Raw genomic sequence first — 25,351 nt, forward strand, 5'->3', positions numbered from 1 at the left:
AGATCAGGGCTGGTATGACTGGGAGCACATTACTGAGAGGACATCGTGCCCGGACCTCACTTCCTTTATTCACTCTCCACTTCTTGCCTGCCTGCCTGTCCGTCCCTCTATCATCCCCCCTGATTGTGAAGATATCGGCTATTTTGAAGGTTTTACTTGCAATGATGGTGATACGTGGTTGTTTTACCTACCTTTGTTAAATGCACTAATTGTATTTCACTCTGGATAAAAGCATCTGCTAAATAACTAATGTAAATGGGGGGAGATACTGCTAACCATCCAGGGGAAATTAAATCATTCAGCTACTGTTGAGAAAACAGATCCAGAGCTAGCACGGAGAGTGTGTAGGTATGTTTGTGTCTGTGTGTGTTTGATATAATAAGTTAAGAAGTCACATAGCAAGAGTGTTAGCTACAGTTGAAGTCGGAAGTTTACATACAGTGGGGAAAAAAAGTATTTAGTCAGCCACCAATTGTGCAAGTTCTCCCACTTAAAAAGATGAGAGAGGCCTGTAATTTTCATCATAGGTACACGTCAACTATGACAGACAAATTGAGAAAAAAAATATCCAGAAAATCACATTGTAGGATTTTTAATGAATTTATTTGCAAATTATGGTGGAAAATAAGTATTTGGTCACCTACAAACAAGCAAGATTTCTGGCTCTCACAGACCTGTAACTTCTTCTTTAAGAGGCTCCTCTGTCCTCCACTTGTTACCTGTATTATTGGCACCTGTTTGAACTTGTTATCAGTATAAAAGACACCTGTCCACAACCTCAAACAGTCACACTCCAAACTCCACTATGGCCAAGACCAAAGAGCTGTCAAAGGACACCAGAAACAAAATTGTAGACCTGAACCAGGCTGGGAAGACTGAATCTGCAATAGGTAAGCAGCTTGATTTGAAGAAATCAACTGTGGGAACAATTATTAGGAAATGGAAGACATACAAGACCACTGATAATCTTCCTCGATCTGGAGCAACACGCAAGATCTCACCCTGTGGGGTCAAAATGATCACAAGAACGGTGAGCAAAAATCCCAGAACCACACGGGGGGACCTAGTGAATGACCTGCAGAGAGCTAGGACCAAAGTAACAAAGCCTACCATCAGTAACACACTACGCCGCCAGGGACTCAAATCCTGCAGAGCCAGACGTGTCCCCCTGCTTAAGCCAGTACATGTCCAGGCCCGTCTGAAGTTTGCTAGAGTGCATTTGGAGAATGTCATATGGTCAGATGAAACCAAAATATAACTTTTTGGTAAAAACTCAACTCGTCGTGTTTGGAGGACAAAGAATGCTGAGTTGCATCCAAAGAACACCATACCTACTGTGAAGCATGGGGGTGGAAACATCATGCTTTGGGGCTGTTTTTCTGCAAAGGGACCAGGACGACTGATCCATGTAAAAGAAAGAATGAATGGGGCCATGTATCGTGAGATTTTGAGTGAAAACCTCCTTCCATCAGCAAGGGCATTGAAGATTAAACGTGGCTGGGTCTTTCAGCATGACAATGATCCCAAACACACCGCCCGGGCAACGAAGGAGTGGCTTCGTAAGAAGCATTTCAAGGTCCTGGAGTGGCCTAGCCAGTCTGCAGATCTCAACCCCATAGAAAATCTTTGGCGGGAGTTGAAAGTCTGTGTTGCCCAGCGACAGCCCCAAAACATCACTGCTCTAGAGGAGATCTGCATGGAGGAATGGGCCAAAATACCAGCAACAGTGTGTGAAAACCTTGTGAAGACTTACAGAAAACGTTTGACCTGTGTCATTGCCAACAAAGGGTATATAACAAAGTATTGAGAAACTTTTGTTATTGACCAAATACTTATATTCCACCATAAATTGCAAATAAATTCATTAAAAATCCTACAATGTGATTTTCTGGAAAAAAAATGCTCATTTTGTCTGTCATAGTTGACGTGTACCTATGAGGAAAATTACAGGCCTCTCTCATCTTTTTAAGTGGGAGAACTTGCACAATTGGTGGCTGACTAAATACTATTTTTCCCCACTGTACACCTTAGCCAAATACAGTTGAAGTCGGAAGTTTACATACAGTGGGGAAAAAAAGTATTTAGTCAGCAACCAATTGTGCAAGTTCTCCAGAAAATCACATTGTAGGATTTTTAATGAATTTATTTGCAAATTATGGTGGAAAATAAGTATTTGGTCACCTACAAACAAGCAAGATTTCTGGCTCTCACAGACCTGTAACTTCTTCTTTAAGAGGCTCCTCTGTCCTCCACTCGTTACCTGTATTAAATGCCCCTGTTTGAACTTGTTATCAGTATAAAAAGACACCTGTCCACAACCTCAAACAGTCACACTCCAAACTCCACTATGGCCAAGACCAAAGAGCTGTCAAAGGACACCAGAAACAAAATTGTAGACCTGCACCAGGCTGGGAAGACTGAATCTGCAATAGGTAAGCAGCTTGGTTTGAAGAAATCCACTGTGGGGGCAATTATTAGGAAATGGAAGACATACAAGACCACTGATAATCTCCCTCGATCTGGGGCTCCACGCAAGATCTCACCCCGTGGGGTCAAAATGATCATAAGAACGGTGAGCAAAAATCCCAGAACCACACAGGGGGACCTAGTGAATGACCTCCAGAGAGCTGGGACCAAAGTAACAAAGCCTACCATCAGTAACACACTACGCCGCCAGGGACTCAAATCCTGCAGTGCCAGACGTGTCCCCCTGCTTAAGCCAGTACATGTCCAGGCCCGTCTGAAGTTTGCTAGAGTGCATTTGGATGATCCAGAAGAGGATTGGGAGAATGTCATACGGTCAGATGAAACCAAAATATAACTTTTTGGTAAAAACTCAACTTGTCGTGTTTGGAGGACAAAGAATGCTGAGTTGCATCCAAAGAACACCATACCTACTGTGAAGCATGGGGGTGGAAACATCATGCTTTGGGGCTGTTTTTCTGCAAAGGGACCAGGACAACTGATCCGTGTAAAGGAAAGAATGAATGGGGCCATGTATCGTGAGATTTTGAGTGAAAACCTCCTTCCATCAGCAAGGGCATTGAAGATGAAACATGGCTGGGTCTTTCAGCATGACAATGATCCCAAACACACCGCCCGGGCAACGAAGGAGTGGCTTCGTAAGAAGCATTTCAAGGTCCTGGAGTGGCCTAGCCAGTCTCCAGATCTCAACCCCATAGAAAATCTTTGGAGGGAGTTGAAAGTCTGTGTTGCCCAGCGACAGCCCCAAAACATCACTGCTCTAGAGGAGATCTGCATGGAGGAATGGGCCAAAATACCAGTGTGTGAAAACCTTGTGAAGACTTACAGAAAACGTTTGACCTGTGTCATTGCCAACAAAGGGTATATAACAAAGTATTGAGAAACTTTTGTTATTGACCAAATACTTATTTTCCATCATCATTTGCAAATAAATTCATTAAAAATCCTACAATGTGATTTTCTGGGTTTTTTTCTCTCATTTTGTCTGTCATAGTTGACGTGTACCTATGATGAAAATTACAGGCCTCTCATCTTTTTAAGTGGGAGAACTTGCACAATTGGTGGCTGACTAAATACTTTTTGTCCCCACTGTATATATTTTTTCATAGCTGACACATTATTTTAATGACAGGCAGAAAGAACAGACAACCTGGCAGTACTATCAGAATCAGACTGGAATAACAAATACATGTGAATAGTATTTAATGAAGCACTATTTGCAATAATAAATAATATTTTCGAAACACTGAAGTGAAGGACACTTTAGCTGAATAAATATATCCTATAAATATTGCTTTATATGAAGCTGTATCCATACCCATTGGATGCAGTGATAACAATATAGTGGCTATATTCAGGAAAGCCAAAGTTCCAAAAGCTGGGCCTAAAATTGTGTATAAGAGACAATACAAAAGATTTTGCTGTCACTCTTATGTGGATGATGTTAAAAATATTTGTTGGTCTGATGTGATTAATAAAGGGCATCCAGACACTGCACTTGATTAATTTATGAAATTGCTTCTTCCGATTATTGATAAACATGCACCTGTTAAGAAACTGACTGTTAGAACTGTTAAGATTCCATGTATTGATGAGGAATTGAAAAACTGTATGGCTGAAAGAGATGGGGCAAAAGGAGTGGCTAATAAGTCTGGCTGCACATCTGACTGGCTGACTTACTGCAAATTGAAGAATTATGTGACTAAACTCAACAAAACGAAGAAGAAACTGTAATGTGAAGCCAAGATCATAAAGAATGCTGATTATTTTAATGATTACTTCATTGGCAAAGTGGGCAAACTTAGGCAGGAAATGCCAACAAAGAACAGTGAGCCATCGTACTCATGTATAAAAAAAGAATAATGAAAGAAAAGCGTTGCAAGTTTTAATTTTGTAATGTTAGTGTGGGAGAGGTGGAAAAATTATTGTTATCGATAAATAATGACAAACCTCCAGGCATTGACGACTTAGATGGAAAGCTACTGAGGATGGTCTAGAGCAGGGTTCTTCAATTCCGGTCCTGGAGGGCCGAAACATCTCTGTTTTTCATTCTCTCCTTCTAATCAGGGGCTAATTCAGATCTGGGACACCAGGTGAGTGCAATTAACTACCAGGTAGAAATAAAAAACAGAAGTGTTTCGGCCCTCCAGGACCGGAATTGAAGAACCCTGGTCTAGAGGAAGGCCTGGAGGGAAGCCAAAGTCATTCCGCTACCCAAGAGTGGTAAAGCGGCCTTTACCACTCTTGGAGCCGGCCTGGAGGATGCTGACTGCCTGGATCTCCTGCTCTGTGGGCTTGCTGCTGCCCCAACTCAAATCAAAGTTTATTGGTTGCGTACACAGATTGGCAGATGGTATCGCAGGTGCAGTGAAATGCTTGTGTTTCTAGCTCCAACAGTGTAGTAATAATACCTACAGTGGCTTCAGAAAGTATTCATACTGCTTGACTTATTCCACATTTTGTTGTGTTAAAGCCTGAATTCAAAATATATGTTTTCTCTTCACCCATCTACACACAATACCCCATAATGACAAAGTGAAAACATGTTTTTAGAAATGTTTGCAGTTTAAGTGAGAATGAAATTACAGAAATATTTCATTTACATATGTATTCACACTCCTGAGTCAATACATTTTAGAATCACCTTTGGCAGCGATTACAGCTGTGAGTCTTTCTGGGTAAGTCTCTAAGAGCTTTGTGCACCTGGATTGTACTATATTTGCACATTATTATTTTTAAAATTCTTCAAGTTCTGTCAAGTTGGTTGTTTATCATTGCTAGACAGCCACTTTCAAGTCTTGCCATAAATGTAAAGCCGATTTAAGTCAAAACTGTAACTCGGCCACTCAGGAACATTCAATGTTGTCTTGGTAAGCAACTCCAGTGTATATTTGGCCTTGCGTTTTGGGTTATTGTCCTGCTGAAAGGTGAATTAATCTCCCAGTGTCTAGTGGACAGCAGACTGAACCAGGTTTTCCTCTAGGATTTTGCCTGTGCTTAGCTCTATTCAGTTTATTTTTTATCCTGAATAACTCGACAGTCCTTAAAGATTACGAACATATCCATACCATGATGCAGCCACCACTATGCTTGAAAATATGGAGAGTGGTACTCAGTAATATGTTGTATTGGATTTGCCACAAACATAACACTTCGTAATCAGGACAAAAAGTTAATTGCTTTGCCACATATTTTGCAGTATTACTTTAGTGCCTTGTCGCAAACTGGATGCATGTTTTAGAATATTTGTATTCAGTATTCTGTATTTTTATTATTTTCACTCTGAAAATTAGGTTAGTATTGTGGAGCAACTACAATGTTGTTGATCCATTCTCCATTTTCTACTTTCACAGCCATTAAACTCTGTAACTGTTTCAAAGTCCCCATTGGCCTCATGGTGAAATCCCTGAGCGGTTTGCTTCCTCTCCGGAAACGGAGTTAGGTAGGACGCCTGTAGTGACTGGGTGTATTGATACACCATCCAAAGTGTAATTAATAACTTCACCATGCTTAAAGCTACAATATGTAACTTTTTGGGCGACCCTACCAAATTCAAATAGAAATGTGAGTTATAGATATGTCATTCTCATTGAAAGCAAGTCTAAGAAGCGGTAGATCTGTTCTATGTACACTATTTCTATGCTTCCCATTCTTACGTTTTGTTTTTGCGTCTTTTACTTTCGGTTTTGTACCACAGCTTCAAACAGCTGAAAATACAATATTTTTGGTTATGGAACATATATTTCACAGCGGTGTAGATGGTACAATGATTCTCTCCACTATACTTGCTTGTTTTGTCACATAAACTGAAATTAGGCGAACTTTTAGAATTTTAGCAACCAGGAAATGGCTGAGCGATTTCTGCATAGTGCACCTTTAAAGGGATATTCAATGTCTGCTTATCATTGTTTTATCCATCTCCCAATGGGTGCCCTTCTTTGCGAGGCATTGGAAAACCTCCCTTTGTGGTTGAATCTGTGTTTGAAATTCACTGCTCGACCGAGGGACCTTACAGATAATTGTATGTGTGGGTACAGAGATCAGGTTGTCATTCAAAAAGCATGTTTTGCACACAGAATGAGTCCATTCAACGTATTATGTTACTTGTTAAGCTTGTTAAATGTTTACTCCTGAACCTATTTAGACTTGCCATAACAAAGGGGTTGAATACTTATTGACTCAAGACATTTCAGCTTTGTATTTTTACATTATGGGGAAGTGTGTGTAGGCCAGTGCCACTCTCAATTTAATCAATTTAAAACTCACAACAAAATGTGGAAAAAGTCAAGGGGTGTAAATGCTTTCAGAAGGCACTGTAGCAATACAAAACAATACGCACATAATCAAAAAAGTAAAACGAAACGCACCATTGGTGTGCGTGGCCAAATAACTCTATTTTCATGTCATCTGACCATAGCAATGGTTCCAATCCAAGTGTGAAGAATTTTGCATACAATATAGCTCAGTATTATTTATTTTATACACTTCATCTTTATCAAGGGTGGCAATAATTTTGGAACTGACTGAATATCTGATGTGACTGAGGAGTCAGTCTGCCTGTCAGTCGGATAGAGCTTATCTAGGGAATGTGTGCGCGTGTAGCAGTGTGTGTGTGTGTGTGTCACGGTGTGGATGTCTGGAGCACAGAAGAGGGAGGCAGGGTGTGTATGTGTATGTGTGTGTGTGTGTGTGTGTGTGTGTGTGTGTGTGTGTGTGTGTGTGTGTGTGTGTGTGTGTGTGTGTGTGTGTGTGTGTGTCACGGTGTGGTTGTCTGGAGCACAGAAGAGGGAGGCAGGGTGTGTATCCCAGTCTGACAGCCTCTCCCTGGGTGTCTCTCTCACCTCATAGCCCTTCTCCAGCAGGAACTCAGCCAGGTAGGAGCCATCCTGAAACACAGACAAAACACACAGGTCTGTTAGAGAGCAACACACACACATTTTAAATGCATGACTGTGTATGTTCGAGTGTGTTTTCACTCTCTCAATAAGGTCTTGTTCCCTCACCCATGTAGCTTAACTTCTCTTCTCCCCCCTCAGACCGCACATTCTGGAACACTCTGGAACATTCCAAACCAGTCATGGCAATCCCTCTCCCTCCACCCCAGTCCCCTCCACCTACCCACCCCCATTCCTCTCCAGGTCTGGGGGTGATTTGGCCACAGACCTCCGGCCCTCCAGACTAGAGGGGAACATGTGAGGAAGAAAGTTGGAAGAGATGCAGATTTCAGTCTACCAACCAACGCCAAGCCATCGAGTAAGCTGGTCCCAGATCAGTTTGTGCTGTCTTGCCAACTCCTAATGACAACAACCATCATGAGGCCCCGGGCATGGGTATAGACTCCATGGGAGCTGGGAGCTAAGGATGTAAGCATAGCATACCCACCACATATAATTAAAATGAATTTACCAGCCAAAATTGCCAAGGTCAGAGGTTCCAAGCTCGTTTTATTCATTCCATTTCTATGGTCCACCACTCGAGTCAGAGGGATGTGTAGCTCATTGTCTATCATAGTTCAGTTAGTGCAGCTAAGCACTGTCAGAAGAGATCAGTATGAAACCTCATACTCATTATGGGTCGCCCACCACAGTTCAGAATGGACCAGTATCATAGGATGGAGTTCAGGGACCAGCTCTATTAGACCCCTGCTTGGGCAAGGTGGGCTCACTGTGGTTCAGGTGGGCTCACTGTGGTTCAGGTGGGCTCACTGTGGTTCAGGTGGGTTCACTGTGGTTCAGGTGGGTTCACTGTGGTTCAGGTGGGTTCACTGTGGTTCATGTGGGTTCACTGTGGTTCATGTGGGTTCACTGTGGTTCATGTGGGTTCACTGTGGTTCATGTGGGTTCATATGGGTTCACTGTGGTTCAGGTGGGTTCATGTGGGTTCACTGTGGTTCATGTGGGTTCACTGTGGTTCATGTGGGTTCATGTGGGTCCACTGTGGTTCAGGTGGGTCCACTGTGGTTCAGGAGGTGGCTCTGGCTCTTTGGTTCTGTCTCTAGCTCTATGGAGGGTGGCACTGAAGCCTGACTGAGCACAGCCTGACTTGGTAGTTGGTACCCAGAGAGAGGTTGGCACTGCCAGCCTGGCACCACACCATGTAGCCTGTCCCTCCCCGGATGAGTCCCAAATGGCACCCTATGCGTTCCAGGGTCCTGGTCAAAAGTAGTGGTGCACTATATAGGGAATAGGGTGCCATTTGGGACACACAGCCTAACTCCATAACCCTACGCCATTCAAAGCTCTGGCCCCCGGGTCCTGTCATGTTTTCCTGACCATGTGCCAGGGTCAAACATCGACGTGCCAAATGAATTATGGAAAAAAACATGAAGAGTTGGTTTTATGTTTGAAAACAAGAGGCTCTTTTGAGTCTGTTTTAGCCCATAAACCCTGGCCTCACCTCTCTGTTTCCTGTTATGGGGAGCCAGGGGAGGGTGGGGAGATACATACACACTTGCACGCACACACACAGACAGACACACACTATCTGAACAGCACACCCTGTGCTCCCAGTGAGTCCCCCTCTAGACCAGAAAAGCCCAGTGTCTCATTTTGGGCCAAAATATCATAAATCAGACAGCTCTTCAGCAACTAGATCAAACACAAATTCCATTGGTCAGAGAGGTGACAGTTGGGTCAGAGAGGTGACAGTTGGGTCAGGGGTCAAGGGATTGGAGGATCTGACTGATCTATCTGTCACTGAGTACGTTTACATGCACACTAATAATTCAATATTAAACTGATTACGGCAATAGGCAGAGTATGGCAATTGTCATATAAACACATAACTCTGCTTGACTGAATCGGCGAAGTAAGCATACGCTGATTAAAACATCTGGTTTTCTGAGCAATCTTTCAAATTATTAGGACATGTCTGTGTTCCAGCAGTGCATTTGATATGCGCATGTGCCAGCACCGGAAGCGCAAGCCTCCCTCTTATGTGGTAGAAAGTTTATTTTTATTGGCCATTTTCTGCATTTATCTAAGTCCCATCGGGTAGCCTGATTTCAGATGTGTCCATGTAAACATGATTATTAGGGAAATCGTTCTTCTTGCAAAGCATGTTTTTAAACTAACTATTAGGCCTATATGAATCTGCCTATCCACAATAATCGTATTATTGTGCGCATGTAACCATACTTACTGATATATTTCCCTCTGGATCTGAAACTAAGTGAACAACATATGTATCTGTGGGGAGTCTGATACGTTCTGTTCTCAGGGTGCAGTGTGTGAGATACACCTGAAGGGGGCGTGAGTCATGTACAGCACAACCGCATCAGACAGGTCCAGGTGAGATACTGTATACCCCACCTCAAACCAGCCAGCCAATCACAAGCCCCATGTGTATGCCACTCCACACGTAGTGACAACGAGACAATACGACTGTGAATGCTGAGCTGAGGCTATTTTAGCCCAGGGGAAGAGCAGTGCTGCCAGATGTATTTTCCATGGTCCTCTGGCAGGTCTGTGTCACAAATGACAAGCTATGCCCTACATAGCGCACTACTTTTGACCAGAGCCATATGGACCCTGGTCAAAAGCAGTGCAATATATATGGACTAGGGTGTAATTTGGGAGGAATCCTCCTGTTCCAGTCCAGGACCAGGGTTACATAGTACAGACCTGAGCCTGATGAGGTGTTATTCACTATACTGTCCAATAGTGGGACACAGAGGAAATAGAATAAGAGTTTCCCTTTACACACACACACACAAACATTGGTTTTACTATCCAGGTGGGGACCAAAAAATTTATTCCCATTAAAAATCCTATTTTCCCTAACCCCAACCCTTCACCCTAAAATGAACCCTAATTCTAACCCTAACCCTAAACCTAACCCCTAAGCCTAAAATATATATTTTTTATTTTGGGGACTGGCGAATTGTCCCTACTTGTCAAATGTTCCTTGTTTTACTATCCTTGGGAGGACTTTTGGAACCCAAAAGGATAGTAAAGTTTGACCACACAAGCCCAAAATCTAGATCAACTATAGGGACGAGTTTGTGTGTGTGTGTGTGTGTGTGTCGTCCCAAGGCATAATGTGTGTCGTCCTACTAAAGATTCAACACACTACCTAACCAGGCAAACAAACAATCTCTCCTCTGACGAACAATGCAGAGGCTTGCCAAACCAATCCATGTGTATGAAGTATGTCAACTCATCAGAAACACCTTCAAATCCACCATTAGATCCAAAGACTTGGCATCGATGGGCATTGTGAAGGCATAGTGTGTGAATTTGAATTAGTGCAGACCATTAGTGAAAGCATGGACAAAACATACTACATTGTTTTATCAATATTATCATATTATGGTAAAGCAATTCCAACTCCCATGATTCCTTCCAATACAGTATCACCCATTACCCACAACACTGCTAGCATCTCAGTCTAGTGGTACAGTTACACTGTGGGAGAATGTGACGCATTAGCAAGACACAGTGATTATGTTTGTTATGACTATATAAACATGGCCATGCCTCAGTAGAGAAAGAGAGGGGGATATAGAGAGCGAGAAGAGATGGAGGGGGGAGAGACAGAGATAAGAGATGGAGGGGGAGAGACAGAGAGAAGAGATGGAGGGGGAGACAGAGAGAAGAGATGGAGGGGGGAGAGACAGAGAGAAGAGATGGAGGGGATAGAGACAGAGAGAAGAGATGGAGGGGTTAGAGACAGAGAGAAGAGATGGAGGGGGAGACACGGAGACGAGATGGAGGGGAGAGAGTGAAGAGATGGAGGGGGGAGAGACAAAGAGAAGAGATGGAGGGGAGAGAGAGAGAAGCGATGGATGGAAGGAGAGAGAGAGAAGAAGAGATGGAGGGGGAGACAGAAGCAATGGCTGGAAAGAGAGAGAGAGAAGAGGTGGAGGGGGGAGAGAGTGAGAGAAGAGATGGAGGGGAGAGAGAGAGAGAGAAGAGATGGAGGGGGAGAGAGAGAGAGAAGAGATGGAGGGAGAGAGTGAGAGAAGAGATGGAGGGGGAGAGACAGAGAAGAGATGGAGGGGGAGAGACAGAGAGAAGAGATGGAGGGGGAGAGACAGAGAGAAGAGATGGAGGGGGAGAGACAGAGAGAATAGATGGAGGGGGAGAGAGACAGAGAGAAGAGATGGAGGGGGAGAGAGACAGAGAGAAGAGATGGAGGGGGAGAGAGACAGAGAAGATATGGAGGGGGAGAGACTGAGAGAAGAGATGGAGGGGGAGAGAGTGAGAAGAGATGGAGGGGGAGAGAGTGTGAGAAGAGATGGAGGGGGAGAGAGTGAGAGAAGAGATTGAGGGGGGAGAGTGAGAGAGAAGAGATGGAGAAGAGATGGAGGGGGAGAGAGAGAAGAGCTGGAGGGGGAGAGAGAGAGAAGAGATGGAGGGAGGAAAGACAGAGAGAGAGAAAGGATGGAGGGGGGAGAGAGAGAGAAGAGATGGAGGGGGGACAGAGAGAGAGAAGAGATGGAGGGGACAGAGAGAGAGAGAGAGAGAGAGAGAGAGAGAGAAGAGATGAGGGGGAGAGAGAGAGAATAGATGGAGGGGGGAGAGAGAGAAGAGATGGATGGGGAGAGAGACAAAAAAAATGTGACAGCAGAAATAGAAGGATGGTAGAGACAGAATAAGTAATGCTCCATAGAAAGCTAGTCTGGCTCCCTCTGCTGGTGTAAGATTGAAATAACAAGGTTTTATTGCAGGCTCTGTGACTGGACTCTTTCAAAGTGGAGGGTATATTATATTTATCTAAGTTATGCATGAGTGTCAAATATATTGTGGATGTAGAAGAATAGATGTACAATATTACTGTACAGAGACAGCTGAAATTACTGTCTGTGTGTGTGTGTGTGTGTACATACTGAGGATGTTTATTTGTCAGTGTGTATAAATGAATCATTGTAATGTTCTTTCTTTAGACCAAAGAGAGAGGCTGCCAGACACACCACTGGGCTGCAATTAGAGCTGATAGAGTTGAATGAACCTGCAATTAGAGCTGATAGAGTTGAATGAACCTGCAATTAGAGCTGATAGAGTTGAATGAACCTGCAATCACAGACCACAGGACACACACACACAGCGTAGCGTAGCGTAGCGTAGCGTAGCGTAGCGTAGCGTAGCGTAGCGTAGCGTAGCGTAGCGTAGCGTAGCGTAGCGTGCACAAGCTCAGACATAGACTAGGTCTGGGACGATACGAGTATCAAGATACTCGTTAGTATCGTGGCAAGGAATCAAAACACGAAGCTGATTTAACTTCTTTAGGAAAACCACCCTAATGTTGGAAACAAACATCATTATGTTGTCATCCAAGTCACATTGATTTATTTTCCAAGCTATAGCACACAATATTTTACATACAGCAGGTTTTTAGTTCAGTCTGCTTCTGCTTTAATTTTTGCCATGGAAAACATATTGCTATCGTCACAGCCCTAACACACACACACACTCTCATGCACGGACACACACACACACACAAACACAAACCGAGAGTAAATGAGCATTATATGCATACAGTATTCTCTTGGAGTAAGCATTATCCTCATCCTTTAGCCCAAACCAGGCATGTCACTGTGACAAACGACTGACTGAGCGCGTGCAGAACTCCCTCACATACTCCAATGTGTTTCTGTAATCAGTGAGGGAGCACTGAGGGCACTTCCTGTCCACACAGGAAATCCATCACTTTACGACTTCTCACAGTGGGGCGTGACAGACATGGCCCCGCTGGCCCCACACACACAGCTACTGTTCACACACACACACACACCCGCACACCCTCTCTCATTAATACCGCGACTTCCATTCCATTGCATCTCAGATTCATGGCAGCAGGATATAGGAGCGGACACATAAGGTCATTAGCTCATACTTGGTTAGCTTAGCCCTAGCCTCGCTACCATAAAAGTCTCACAGGGCAAATATCTGTCTGGAAGAGACTGATGCCAGATTCACACTATAGGGCCAACCCAAACCGTACTGTGCTGGCTCTAATATTTTATTTTTTACATTAACCTTCATAACGAGCTTGGCTTGGCTCGGTTTTGCTCAGTAATGTGAAAAGGGTCGGCTATATAGCTTATATAGCAATAATATGACGGTAAGATTAAGACCTTTGGAACTGCTCCCACATATAACCTTTTTTTCTTTATTTATTGAATCCTGTCAGATCTCCAGATAGACCTCATTCCAAGGCAGAATCAGCCTTGGAGGGGCGATCAGGAGTGATTACGAGCAACGGAGGAGGGATCACAGAGGAGACGTGCACGGATTCTTCGCTTTATGATTATTATTCCTGGCATTCCGACAACCTCTCAGTCCCCCTTGTGTGGCTATTACTGAACGCTGTCTTTGGAATGGAGGGGGGGGGGTGGGGGGGTGGGGGAGCAGTGTATCAAATGCCAACAAAAAAGTGAGGAGGGAGTTTGTAGGATGTAGGTTGCACATCAAAAAGGTTGTGGGGGTGTATCAAAACACGGTGTTGTTTTCCTAGACAAGTTAAAGAAAGCAGAGTAATACATACCCCAAACCAAAGTAAAGGCACATTTTACTGCTGACCAGAGAGAGAAGGGGACTAAACCCAGCCTCTTAAGTACTCACCTTCCTCCCCCTCCCTGTCCTGTCCTGTCCTCATACTAAGCCAGCCAGCGGAGATCACAGCACAGAGTGGACCCCAGCTTTAGCACTGAGGTGGCAAACTATAACACACACCCCAGATCCTTCTCTGACCCCTGCAGCTCAACCAATCACAGTAGCCGTATCCTAAGTACTGAGGCCACCACGAGACAAACAGCAAAGTGTTTCGGCCCTCGGCCAGTCACAATTTATGAACAGTAGTTAGCCTGGAGATTTATGGTATCGTCGCAACCTTACAACCCCACCGGTGTTAGGGAACCACCCTCCGAGTGTGAGATGGTATATCCAGATGCTATATTCCTGTATGGAGATTCAGCATCAGGGACAAGGGCCTCAGTATTCTACTGCTCTGTTAGGGGGGATATATATCACAGAGACTGAAGGGCAGAAGAAAAATGAAATAACACTGTTATTCTTTGTTTTCTGTTAAAGGAGGGAGGAGGAGGGGGAAAAGTAGGAGAGAGGGCCAGGGAGTCTAGGTACAGAGAGAGGGAGGGAGAGAGAGAGAGAAGGCGAAACGGAGAGAGAGGGAGAGAGAGAAACAGAGAGAGAAATAGAGAGAGAGAGAGAGAGAGAGAGAGAAAGAGAGAGAGGAGGAAAGGAGAGAGAGCCTAGGGAGAATGCCACAGGAGCGCCGGGCGGAGAGAGGAATGTGAGAGGTTTGAAATTACTTTCCAAGATCTGGGAATGGGATGGCTGTCTCCAGGGAGGGCTTCTCGGAAGGCTCAGGATTCAGGAAGGAATATCTAGGCCAGGTGACATCTTTTACTGCCTCCTTCCTGAACACTCCCCAAAATCTCAACTGTTCCCAAACTTACTACCATCTCACTAATGTCAGCAATACACTACACGATTTTGCCACGTTTTTGCCATCCCAGAAACATTTTCATGATCGGGGTGAAATGTAATGAACTTGGGCTTGGATCAGTACGTCGGGACTCGGGTAGTTTGAGCTGGTCAAGGACGCACCGATGATGACTGTTCCGTTCTCCAGACCCCTGTCGGATGACCCGATAATTTTCTGACATTTCAGACATTTTGGTCGTGCATCTTGTAGTATGAGCAGTGTTACGACATTATCGGGCAAGGACCTCTGCCAATAGCCAATGAGCACTCAGCATGTCAGACCAAAACAATGATGGCAAAGAGGAAAGCAAGAACAACACGCACCGTGTGGACCGAGGTGATGAAGACAGATTGGTGGAGCTGTGGAGAGAACACAGCTGCCTTTTCAATATTAAAAGGTTTATATTACCTCCAATTCCCTCTGTAGAATAGAAAGTCCATATTGTCCACGTCTGCCCAACCATTTGGCTGGTCCATATACTGCCCCTCCGTCTCTTTTTTAATGTTTTTGCACATAATGTGCACACTAAAAAAGCAGCTTGCCGTTTGCATCAGCCTTTATTGCCAATGACAACCGAGAAACACAGGGCAGGATCAACCAGGGAATCATTGTGTAATGTGAGCACCCACGTCCTGGGGTTGAGGATGGACGGAATGAAAGATTTGGGACAAGGAAATCAGGAAATGTGAGCACGTCCATGATCTTAGAAATTGTGTAGTGAACGCCCAGCATAAATGCCTGCACAGACTGTATAATTCTAGCAGTCTTATGCCACGACTTTGCCGTCCCAGACAAAATGTCCACGTCGTGGGGAATTTCTTATGGTCGTAAATGATTGTCGGACGTCTTGGCTCGTTCAGTGTGACAGGGTCTAGGTCTGCTGATTAAGTACCACTACGTGCGGTCGTAGGCTCCGACAAAGTTCTGTCAGTGTCAGAAATGTAGCCTTTATCGTGTAGTATGGCTGGTGTTACGAGCTGATCCCGGTGACTGACCAATAGGAACACGGCCGGCACTGAGTATGTACACAATAATACGTTTGTTGTGAATAGTCAGATTAATATAATAGTTAGATTTAAAACATGTATATGCTTTGCAAGAACAATTTCCCTTATAATCTTGTTTACATGACACATCTGAAATCAGGCTACCTGATGGGATTTTGTATACGCACAAAATGGTCAATCAAAATAAACATTCCACCATGTTATTTTTGGGATGCCTATTTGATTCGGAGTTCGGACATATAAAGTTTGTAGCCTATGTGAAAACTATTTGTAACCCACATCCACCACCCCTTCACTCCACTCACTAAGACACACACAGAAGACCAGGGTGGGGTAGGGTAGAGGGGCACACTGGGCAGTGCCCCCAGTCCAGAACCCTGGCACTATGGAATGGGTTGTCATCTAAGGTCTACCTTCTGAGGGAGATGAAGGAAGAGAGGAAGAGGGAGGAGAGATAGAGGGAGGAGAGATAGAGGGAGGAGAGATAGAGGGAGGAGAGATAGAGGGAGGAGAGATAGAGGGAGGAGAGATAGAGGGAGGAGAGATAGAGGGAGGAGAGATAGAGGGAGGAGAGATAGAGGGAGGAGAGATAGAGGGAGGAGAGATAGAGGGAGGAGAGATAGAGGGAGGAGAGATAGAGGGAGGAGAGATAGAGGGAGGAGAGATGGAGGGGAAAAGTGGAGGGGAATGTTCAGCTGCATGTTCAGAAAACAAGCAGTGACTCAGTCAGAGCTGAAGTGAGCCCACCTCTCTCTACCTCTCTTTCTCCCTCACACAGGCTCCACTGTGTCCTGACTGGGCACATAAAAAGCAAGGGAGAGAGAAAAAAAAGGTGAAGAAAAAAATGGATGTTGACATTTTAGCTGTGAATAACAGGACGTGGGTCTAGGTCAGAAATGGAACTGGTTTTCCGGAGGAGTCGGAGTCTGCGCACGCGCACGCACACACACACACACACACACACACACACACACAGTTGGGGTCTGGGCACAGTTCTGCTGCCTGACTGGTTTAAGCTAATGAACGTGTGTTGATAATTAAATTATATCAGGTGCTACACACAAAAGTCACCCACATACATACAGGTCTACAGAGTGTTTATTCAGACAGGCTAGTCACTCATAGGGAGGAAGAAAATTATATATATACCTCTACTAACGTATGTCTGCAGCTAAGATCAGTAATAGTTGGGATTCCACTGCAGGTTAAGTGCATAACTCATCCTTATGGTGTTCTTTCATAATGGCAGTTATGAAGTCCACACACACACTGTAATGGGAATACTGAAGATGAATAAACATACACTCACGGCCAGTTTATTAGGTATACCACCCAGTTCACAAAAAATTGATCGCTCCTACAGACAGTGAGTCACGTGTACAAAACCTTAGGAACACTTTCCTAATATTGAGTTGCATGTTGATTCACAGTTGTGTCAAGTTGACTGGTGGACCATTCTTGTTATGAACGGCATACTGTTGAGCGTGAAAAACTCAGCAGCGTTGCAGTTCTTGACAAACTCAAACCGGTGCCCTGGCACCACTACCATACCCCGTTCAAAGGAACTTAAATATTTTGTCTTGCCCATTCACCCTCTGAATGGCATACATACACAATCCATGTCTCTGTTGTCTCAAGGCTTAAAAATGCTTTAACCTGTCTCCTCCCCTTCATCTACACTGATTGAAGTGTATTTAACAGGTGACATCAATAAGGGATCATAGCTTTCACCTGGATTCACCTGGTCAGTCTATGTCATGGAGAGTGTTCCTAATGTTTTGTACACTCAGTGTAAAGCAGACAGACAGGCATCCAATTACTGTTCGATTGAATGTTAGAATGGGCAAAACGAGTGACCTAAGTGACCGGTTCCAGTATCTCAGAAACAGCTGCCCTTCTGGCCTTTTCACACACGACAGTGTCTAGGGTTTACCGAGAATGGTGCGACAAACAAAAAGCATCCAGTCAGTGGCAGTCCTGTGGGCGAAAACAGCTTGTTGAAGGAAAATGGCAAGAATCATGCAAGCTAACAGGAGGGCCACATACAGACAAATAAAGGCGCAGTACAACAGTGGTGTGCAGAACGGCATCAGAACTCACAACTTGTCGATCCTTGTCACGGATGGGCTATTGCAGCAGACGACCACACCGGGTTCCACTCCTATCAGCTAAAAACAAGAAGCAGCAGCTCCAGTGGGCACGCGATCACCAACACTGGACAAATGAGAAGTGGAAAATCGTCGCCTGGAACATGACAGCGAGTTCAGTTTACTTAAGTGGCATGCTCAGTCCCCAGACCTCAACCCAGTAGAGCATCTTTGGGATGAGATGGAACGGGCTGTTCGCAGCATGAATGTACCGCCATCCAATCTGCAGCAACTGCGTGATGCCATCACGTCAGCATGGACCAACATCCCTGTGGAACGTTTGACATCTTGTAGAATGCCCCAAAGAATTCAGACGGTTCTGGAGTAGTACATGGGTGTACCTAATAAACTGGCCGGTGAGTGAACATACATACTTAGAAAAACCTTTGTATGCCTGCTTAGGTTGAGAGAACACGCATTGTCCTCTAACAATCATTTGACCTAGGCCTATTTGGTTTTGAGATTAGTAGACCTGCAGTCCCTTCAGACTGAGCAGGTGTGGGGTATGTGTGCGATAGGTAGGTATGACCATCATCCCCTTGTTAAAATGGAGTGATGAGAAGGCTTAGCCATACTCGATGACCACAGCCAAAAACAACAAACACACACAGAGGAGAGCTGACCTAGGAGGACTGGCACGGAGCGCAGTGGAGCACCACACAGAGGAGAGCTGACCTAGGAGGACTGGCACGGAGCGCAGTGGAGCACCACACAGAGGAGAGCTGACCTAGGAGGACTGGCACGGAGCGCAGTGGAGCACCACACAGAGGAGAGCTGACCTAGGAGGACTGGCACGGAGCGCAGTGGAGCACCACACAGAGGAGAGCTGACCTAGGAGGACTGGCACGGAGCGCAGTGGAGCACCACACATTACAAGACAGATTATACTGCTGTGTGCTGGTTGACAAACAACTACACCTCTACACTCTCCCTGCAGAAAGACAACTGGATCCTGTACAATACAAATAAACTAGTGATGGGGAAGAAGAAAAAAAAATCGATAGTTACATAAATCGGGATATTATTTTTGACAATATATCATATCGTATTGACAATATCGCAATATTATTTTTGCACTAGTTTGCTGTACCTGCACCAAAACAACAGTATTTTTCCTTCATAGCTTGATCTCCATCTTCTTTTTAAATAGGGAGCCAATTTGTTTTCAGCACTTATATTTCCATCGTTTTCTCATGGCTCTCTTGACCCTCTGCAGCAGACATATAGTGAGCAATATGATTGTAACATCGAATCGCAATAAAATCACAGTATCGAAACGCAATACATATAGAGTCATGTGAATCGCAATACATATCTTATCGGCAAATAAGTATTGTGATAATATCGTATCCTTAGGTCCCTGGCAATTCCCAGCCCGAAAATAAACCTCTTCTCTGTGTGTGTGTGTTAGGGCTGGGCAATTAATTCAAATGTATGTTTTTACGCAATATACCAAATGACTAACGCAGAATCAAGTTTTTTTGTATTTTTCGTTTTATGAACGTTTATGTACGCTTGTTCTCGTGTTGTCTTTTTGGTCTCGTCTCGTTCGGTCCTTCTGTGCTGTGTGTCATGTAAAAATCTTCCCAGCATGAAATAGTTCCCAATCATTCTGATTGTGTTGTGATTGTGACGTCATACTGTAAAATTACTCCCAGCTTGGAAATGTTCCCAGTTCAATAATTGCACGCACATCTCTTTATGTGGCTGGCTGAGCTTGTGCGGATGTCTTTCTCACACCCTCCCTCGACCTCGAAAAACAGTTCTGTGGGCACGCGCATTTGCTTCACTCATCTGCCACTCAATGGTGGACAGGAGTATTGACTCTGACCAATCAGAAGCTTGTTGAGGCGTGTGGTCAGCATATAAATACCCGGACTCGCGTGTCAAAGTGCTGAGGGTTGATGTCTGGAGAGATTTTTTTTGCCATTTCAAAAACACGTGTTTATTTAGCTAGCTATACAAACAAGTTAAAACTGCACACCTCTGAGAACAAGCCATTTCGACCAGTTTATAGCAAATTATTTGTTATTGTATTTGTATTTATTATGGATCCCTATCTGCCAAGGCAGCAGCTACTCTTCCTGGAGTCTGGCAAAATTAAGGCAGTTATAAAATTTAAAAAACATTTCAATACATTCATAACATATATCACAACACACTAAGTGTGTGCCCTCAGGCCCCTACTCCACTACCACATATATACAACACAAAATCCATGTGTATGTGTGTGTGTGTAGTGCGTATGTTATCATGTGTGTGTATGCATGTGTCTGTGCCTATGTTTGTGTTGCTTCACAGTCCCCGCTGTTCCATAAAGTGTATTTTTGTCTGTTTTTTTAAATCGGAATCTACTGCTTGCATCAGTTACCTGATGTGGAATAGAGTTCCATGTAGTGATGGCTCTATGTAGTAATGTGCGCCTCCCATAGTCTGTTCTGGACTTGGGGACTGTGAAGAGACCTCTGGTGGCATGTCTTGTGGGGTATGTATGGGTGCTTTCAACATGTTAATACCGCTCACAAATACAAGTAGTGATGAAGTCAATCTCTCCTCCACTTTGAGCCAGGAGAGACTGACATACATATTATTAATGATTGCTCTCTGTGTACATCCAAGGGCCAGCCGTGCTGCCCTGTTCTGAGCCAATTGCAATTTTCTTAAGTCCCTCTTTGTGGCACCTGACCACATGACTGAACAGTAGTCCAGGTGCGACAAAACTAGGGCCTGTAGGACCTGCCTTGTTGATAGTGCTATTAAGGAGGTAGAGTAGCGCTTTATTATGGACATACTTCTCCCCATCTTAGCTATTGTTGTATCAATATGTTTTGAACATGACAGTTTACAATCCAGGGTTACTCCAAGCAGTTTAGTCACCTCAACTTGCTCAATTTCCACATTATTTACTACAAGGTTTAGTTGAGAATTAGGGTTTAGTGAATGAATTGTCCCAAATACAATGCTTTTAGTTTTTGAAATATTTAGGACTAATTTATTCCTTGCCACCCATTCTGAAACTAACTGCAGCTCTTTGTTAAGTGTTGCAGTCATTTCAGTCGCTGTAGTAGCTGACGTGTATAGTGTTGAGTCATCCGCATACAGACACACTGGCTTTACTCAAAGCCAGTGGCATGTCGTTAGTAAAGATTGGGAAAAGTAAGGGGCCTAGACAGCTGCCCTGGGGAATTCCTGATTCTATCTGGATTTTGTTGGAGAGGCATCCATTAAAGAACACCCTCTGTGTTCTGTTAGACAGGTAACTCTTTATCCACAATATAGCAGGGGGTGTAAAGCCATTACACATTTTTCCAGCAGCAGACTATGATCGATAATGTCAAAAGCCGCACTGAAGTCTAACAAAACAGCCCCCACAATCTTTTTACCATTTCACACGTTATCCAGATACTGACTGTTAGCACTTGGTGGTCTATAGCAAATTCCCACAAGAATGGGCTTTAGGTGAGGCAGATTAACCTGTAGCCATTTTACTTCAACAGTATTTAACATGAGATCCTCTCTAATCTTTACAGGAATGTGGTTCTGAATATAAACAGGAACACCTCCACCACTGGCATTTCTGTATTTTCTGTAAATGTTATAACCTTCTATTGCTACCACTGTATCAAAGGTATTGTCTAAATGAGTTTCAGAGATGAATGTCATCTGTTACTAGCAAGTTATTAATTTAATGAACCTTGTTTCTTAAGCTACATACAGTTGAAGTCGGATGTTTACATACACCTTAGCAAAATACATTTAAACTCAGTTTTTCACAATTCCTGACATTTAATCCTAGTAATAATTCCCTGTCTTAGGTCAGTTAGGATCACCACTTTATTTGAAGAATGTGAAATGTCAGAATAATAGTAGAGAAAATGATTTCAGCTTTTATTTATTTCATCACATTCCCAGTGGGTCAGAAGTTTACATAAACTCAATTAGTATTTGGTAGCATTGCTTTTAAATTGTTTGTTTAACTTGGGTCAAACGTTTCGGGTAGCCTTCCACAAGCTTCCCACAATAAGTTGGGTGAATTTTGGCCCATTCCTCCTGACAGAGCTGGTGTAACTGAGTCAGGTTTGTAGGCCTCCTTGCTTGCACACGCTTTTTCAGTTCTGCCCACAGATTTTCTATAGGATTGAGGTCAGGGCTTTGTGATGGCCACTCCAATACCTTGACTTTGTTGTCCTTAAGCCATTTTGCCACAACTTTGGAAGTATGCTTGGGGTCATTGTCCATTTGGAAGACTCATTTGCGACCAAGCTTTAACTTCCTGACTGATGTCTTGAGATGTTGCTTTAATATATCCACATAATTTTCCTTCCTCATGATGCCATCTATTTTGTGAAGTGCACAAGTCCATCCTGCAGCAAAGCACCCCCACAGCATGATGCTGCCACCCCCGTGCTTCACGGTTGGGATGGTGTTCTGGAATACTTGCTTGTTTTCAATTGCTTTACTGGGAAGCTTAGCAGAAGTAGATATTCATGTTATTTATGTTAGTGCAGGGTGAGCTGCACACAGTGGACTTCCTACTAGGGCACACCGCCTCAGTGCTAACAGCATACATCTGGTTCATAGGCATATGATTGCTGCATACAATAGCTGTAGGATCAGCAGAGGCATTCAGGGCAGTTAGAGGGACATAAATTAGGTTACTTACAGTGAGGGAAAAAAGTATTTGATCCCCTGCTGATTTTGTATGTTTGCCCACTGACAAAGACATGATCAGTCTATAATTTTAATGGTAGGTTTATTTGAACAGTGAGAGACAGAATAACAACAAAAAAATAAAGAAAAACGCATGTCAAAAATGTTATAAATTGATTTGCATTTTAAATGAGGGAAATAATAGTTGGCCACCAGGTTTCCCGTCCATCGTCCCTTTGATGCAGTGAAGTTGTCCTGTCCCATTAGCAGAAAAACACCCCCAAAGCATAATGTTTCCACCTCCATGTTTGATGGTGGGGATGGTGTTCTTGTTCCACTCCTCTTTGCAGATCTTCTCCAAGTCATTAACGTTTCGAGGCTGACGTTTGGCAACTCGAACCTTCAGCTCCCTTTCTATGGGATTAAGGTCTGGACACTGGCTAGGCCACTCCAGGACCTTAATGTGCTTCTTCTTGAGCCACTCCTTTGTTGCCTTGGCCGTGTGTTTTGGGTCATTGTCATGCTGGAATAAACATTCACGACCCATTTTCAATGCCCTGGCTGAGGGAAGGAGGTTCTCACCCAAGATTTGACGGTACATGGCCCCGTCCATCGTCCCTTTGATGCGGTGAAGTTGTCCTGTCCCCTTAGCAGAAAAACACCCGCAAAGCATAATGTTTCCACCTCCATGTTTGACGGTGGGGATGGTGTTCTTGGGGTCATAGGCAGCATTCCTCCTCCTCCAAACACGGCGAGTTGAGTTGATGCCAAAGAGCTCGATTTTGGTCTCATCTGACCACAACACTTTCACCCAGTTCTCCTCTGAATCATTCAGATGTTCATTGGCAAACTTCAGACGGCCTGTATATGTGCTTTCTTGAGCAGGGGGACCTTGCGGGCGCTGCAGGATTTCAGTCCTTCACGGCGTAGTGTGTTACCAATTGTTTTCTTGGTGACTATGGTCCCAGCTGCCTTGAGATCATTGACAAGATCCTCCCGTGTAGTTCTGAGCTGATTCCTCACCGTTCTCATGATCATTGCAACTCCACGAGGTGAAATCTTGCATGGAGCCCCAGGCTGAGGGAGATTGACAGTTATTTTGTGTTTCTTCCATTTGCCAATAATCGCACCAACTGTTGTCACCTTCTCACCAAGCTGCTTGGCGATGGTCTCGTAGCCCATTCCAGCCTTGTGTAGGTCTACAATCTTGTCCCTGACATCCTTGGAGAGCTCTTTGGTCTTGGCCATGGTGGAGAGTTTGGAATCTGATTGATTGATTGCTTCTGTGGACAGGTGTCTTTTATACAGGTAACAAACTGAGATTAGGAGCACTCCCTTTAAGAGTGTGCTCCTAATCTCAGCTCGTTACCTGTATAAAAGACACCTGGGAGCCAGAAATCTTTCTGATTGAGAGGGGGTCAAATACTTATTTCCCTCATTAAAATGCAAATCAATTTATAACATTTTTGACATCCGTTTTTCTGGATTTGTTTGTTGTTATTCTGTCTCTCACTGTTCAAATAAACCTACCATTAAAATTATAGACTGATCATTTCTTTGTCAGTGGGCAAACGTACAAAATCAGCAGGGGATCAAATACTTTTTTCCCCTCACTGTACATTGTGTTTACCAATCCCCCTGGTATAATGTCCATTTGCTAAAGCATTAGAATGATTGATTAACTAAACTGTGTCATTGATAAATCATTGTCTCATCGCAGCCTCATAATGCTGTGAAAGGATGCAGGAACCCAAATGATTTGGGTGGATCCCATCCTCCTTATAAAACATGTTTTGTTTCCAAAAGGTATCAAAATTGTCAACAAAAGTTACACCCATTGAGCTGCAATAATCACGTAACCAGTGGTGAAGAGAAATAATCTTGCTAAAGCGTTCAATGCCATGTTTCAGAGAGGGCACAGGGCCAGATATGATGGGTCTTTTATTAGTGTCTAGCAGAGAGTCAATCAGTTCTTTGAAATACAGTTTCAACTGTTCAGAGCTGCCCTTCATAATGTAATTAAAACCCACATGGACTACGATAGAATCGATGTCCATGTCCAGGCGTAGTACATTCTGGAGCAGCTTAGTGATGTAATTATGTTAGTTAACTAGCTAAATCAAGGGTGAGGGTGTGAGAGAAACATCTGCACAAGCTCAGCCATCCACACAGACGCGCGTGCAATTATTGACTGGGAACATTTTCACGCTGTGAAAAAAATTACATAATGTCACAATCACAATACAATCAGAACGATTGGGAACTATTTCACGCTGGGAAGATTTTTACATGACTCTGTGCACCTTCCCATTTACACCAGAGATCTGTATATAATGACGAGATTTTCATGCCTCCGCCCTAACAATGGAAGTCGTTATCCCAAAGGCGGGAAGGCAGGCAACAAGTTTAGGTCCAAAATAAGCGCATAGAAACGCATTGGGCTTATTTTGGACAAAAACCTCTCGCGTCGCCTCTTTCAAGCCCCTAACACTAACACTCACAACAACAAAGATGAGAGATCACTTCTTCCTCTCTGACAAAAGGTTTCAACTCACTATTTGCATTTGAGGTTTGGTCCAACAGAATCGGTCATATGGACACCGAAACACATGGAGA

The 25,351-nt window shown here is 43.9% G+C and overlaps 1 protein-coding gene across 2 annotated transcripts in view; it reads right to left on the minus strand.

The window, feature by feature from the left end:
• Positions 1–25,351, minus strand: part of gmds (GDP-mannose 4,6-dehydratase) — a 199,860-nt gene that overhangs the window by 165,938 nt on the left and 8,571 nt on the right. For both annotated transcript variants that reach the window (XM_041840206.1, XM_041840205.1), the window contains exon 2: positions 7,326–7,370. In XM_041840206.1, coding sequence (XP_041696140.1) covers positions 7,326–7,370 — 45 coding nt within the window. The remainder of the gene's footprint in view (positions 1–7,325; positions 7,371–25,351) is intronic.

This window comes from Coregonus clupeaformis, chromosome 20 (genome assembly GCF_020615455.1).
Source record: "Coregonus clupeaformis isolate EN_2021a chromosome 20, ASM2061545v1, whole genome shotgun sequence".
Classification (NCBI taxonomy): domain Eukaryota; kingdom Metazoa; phylum Chordata; class Actinopteri; order Salmoniformes; family Salmonidae; genus Coregonus; species Coregonus clupeaformis.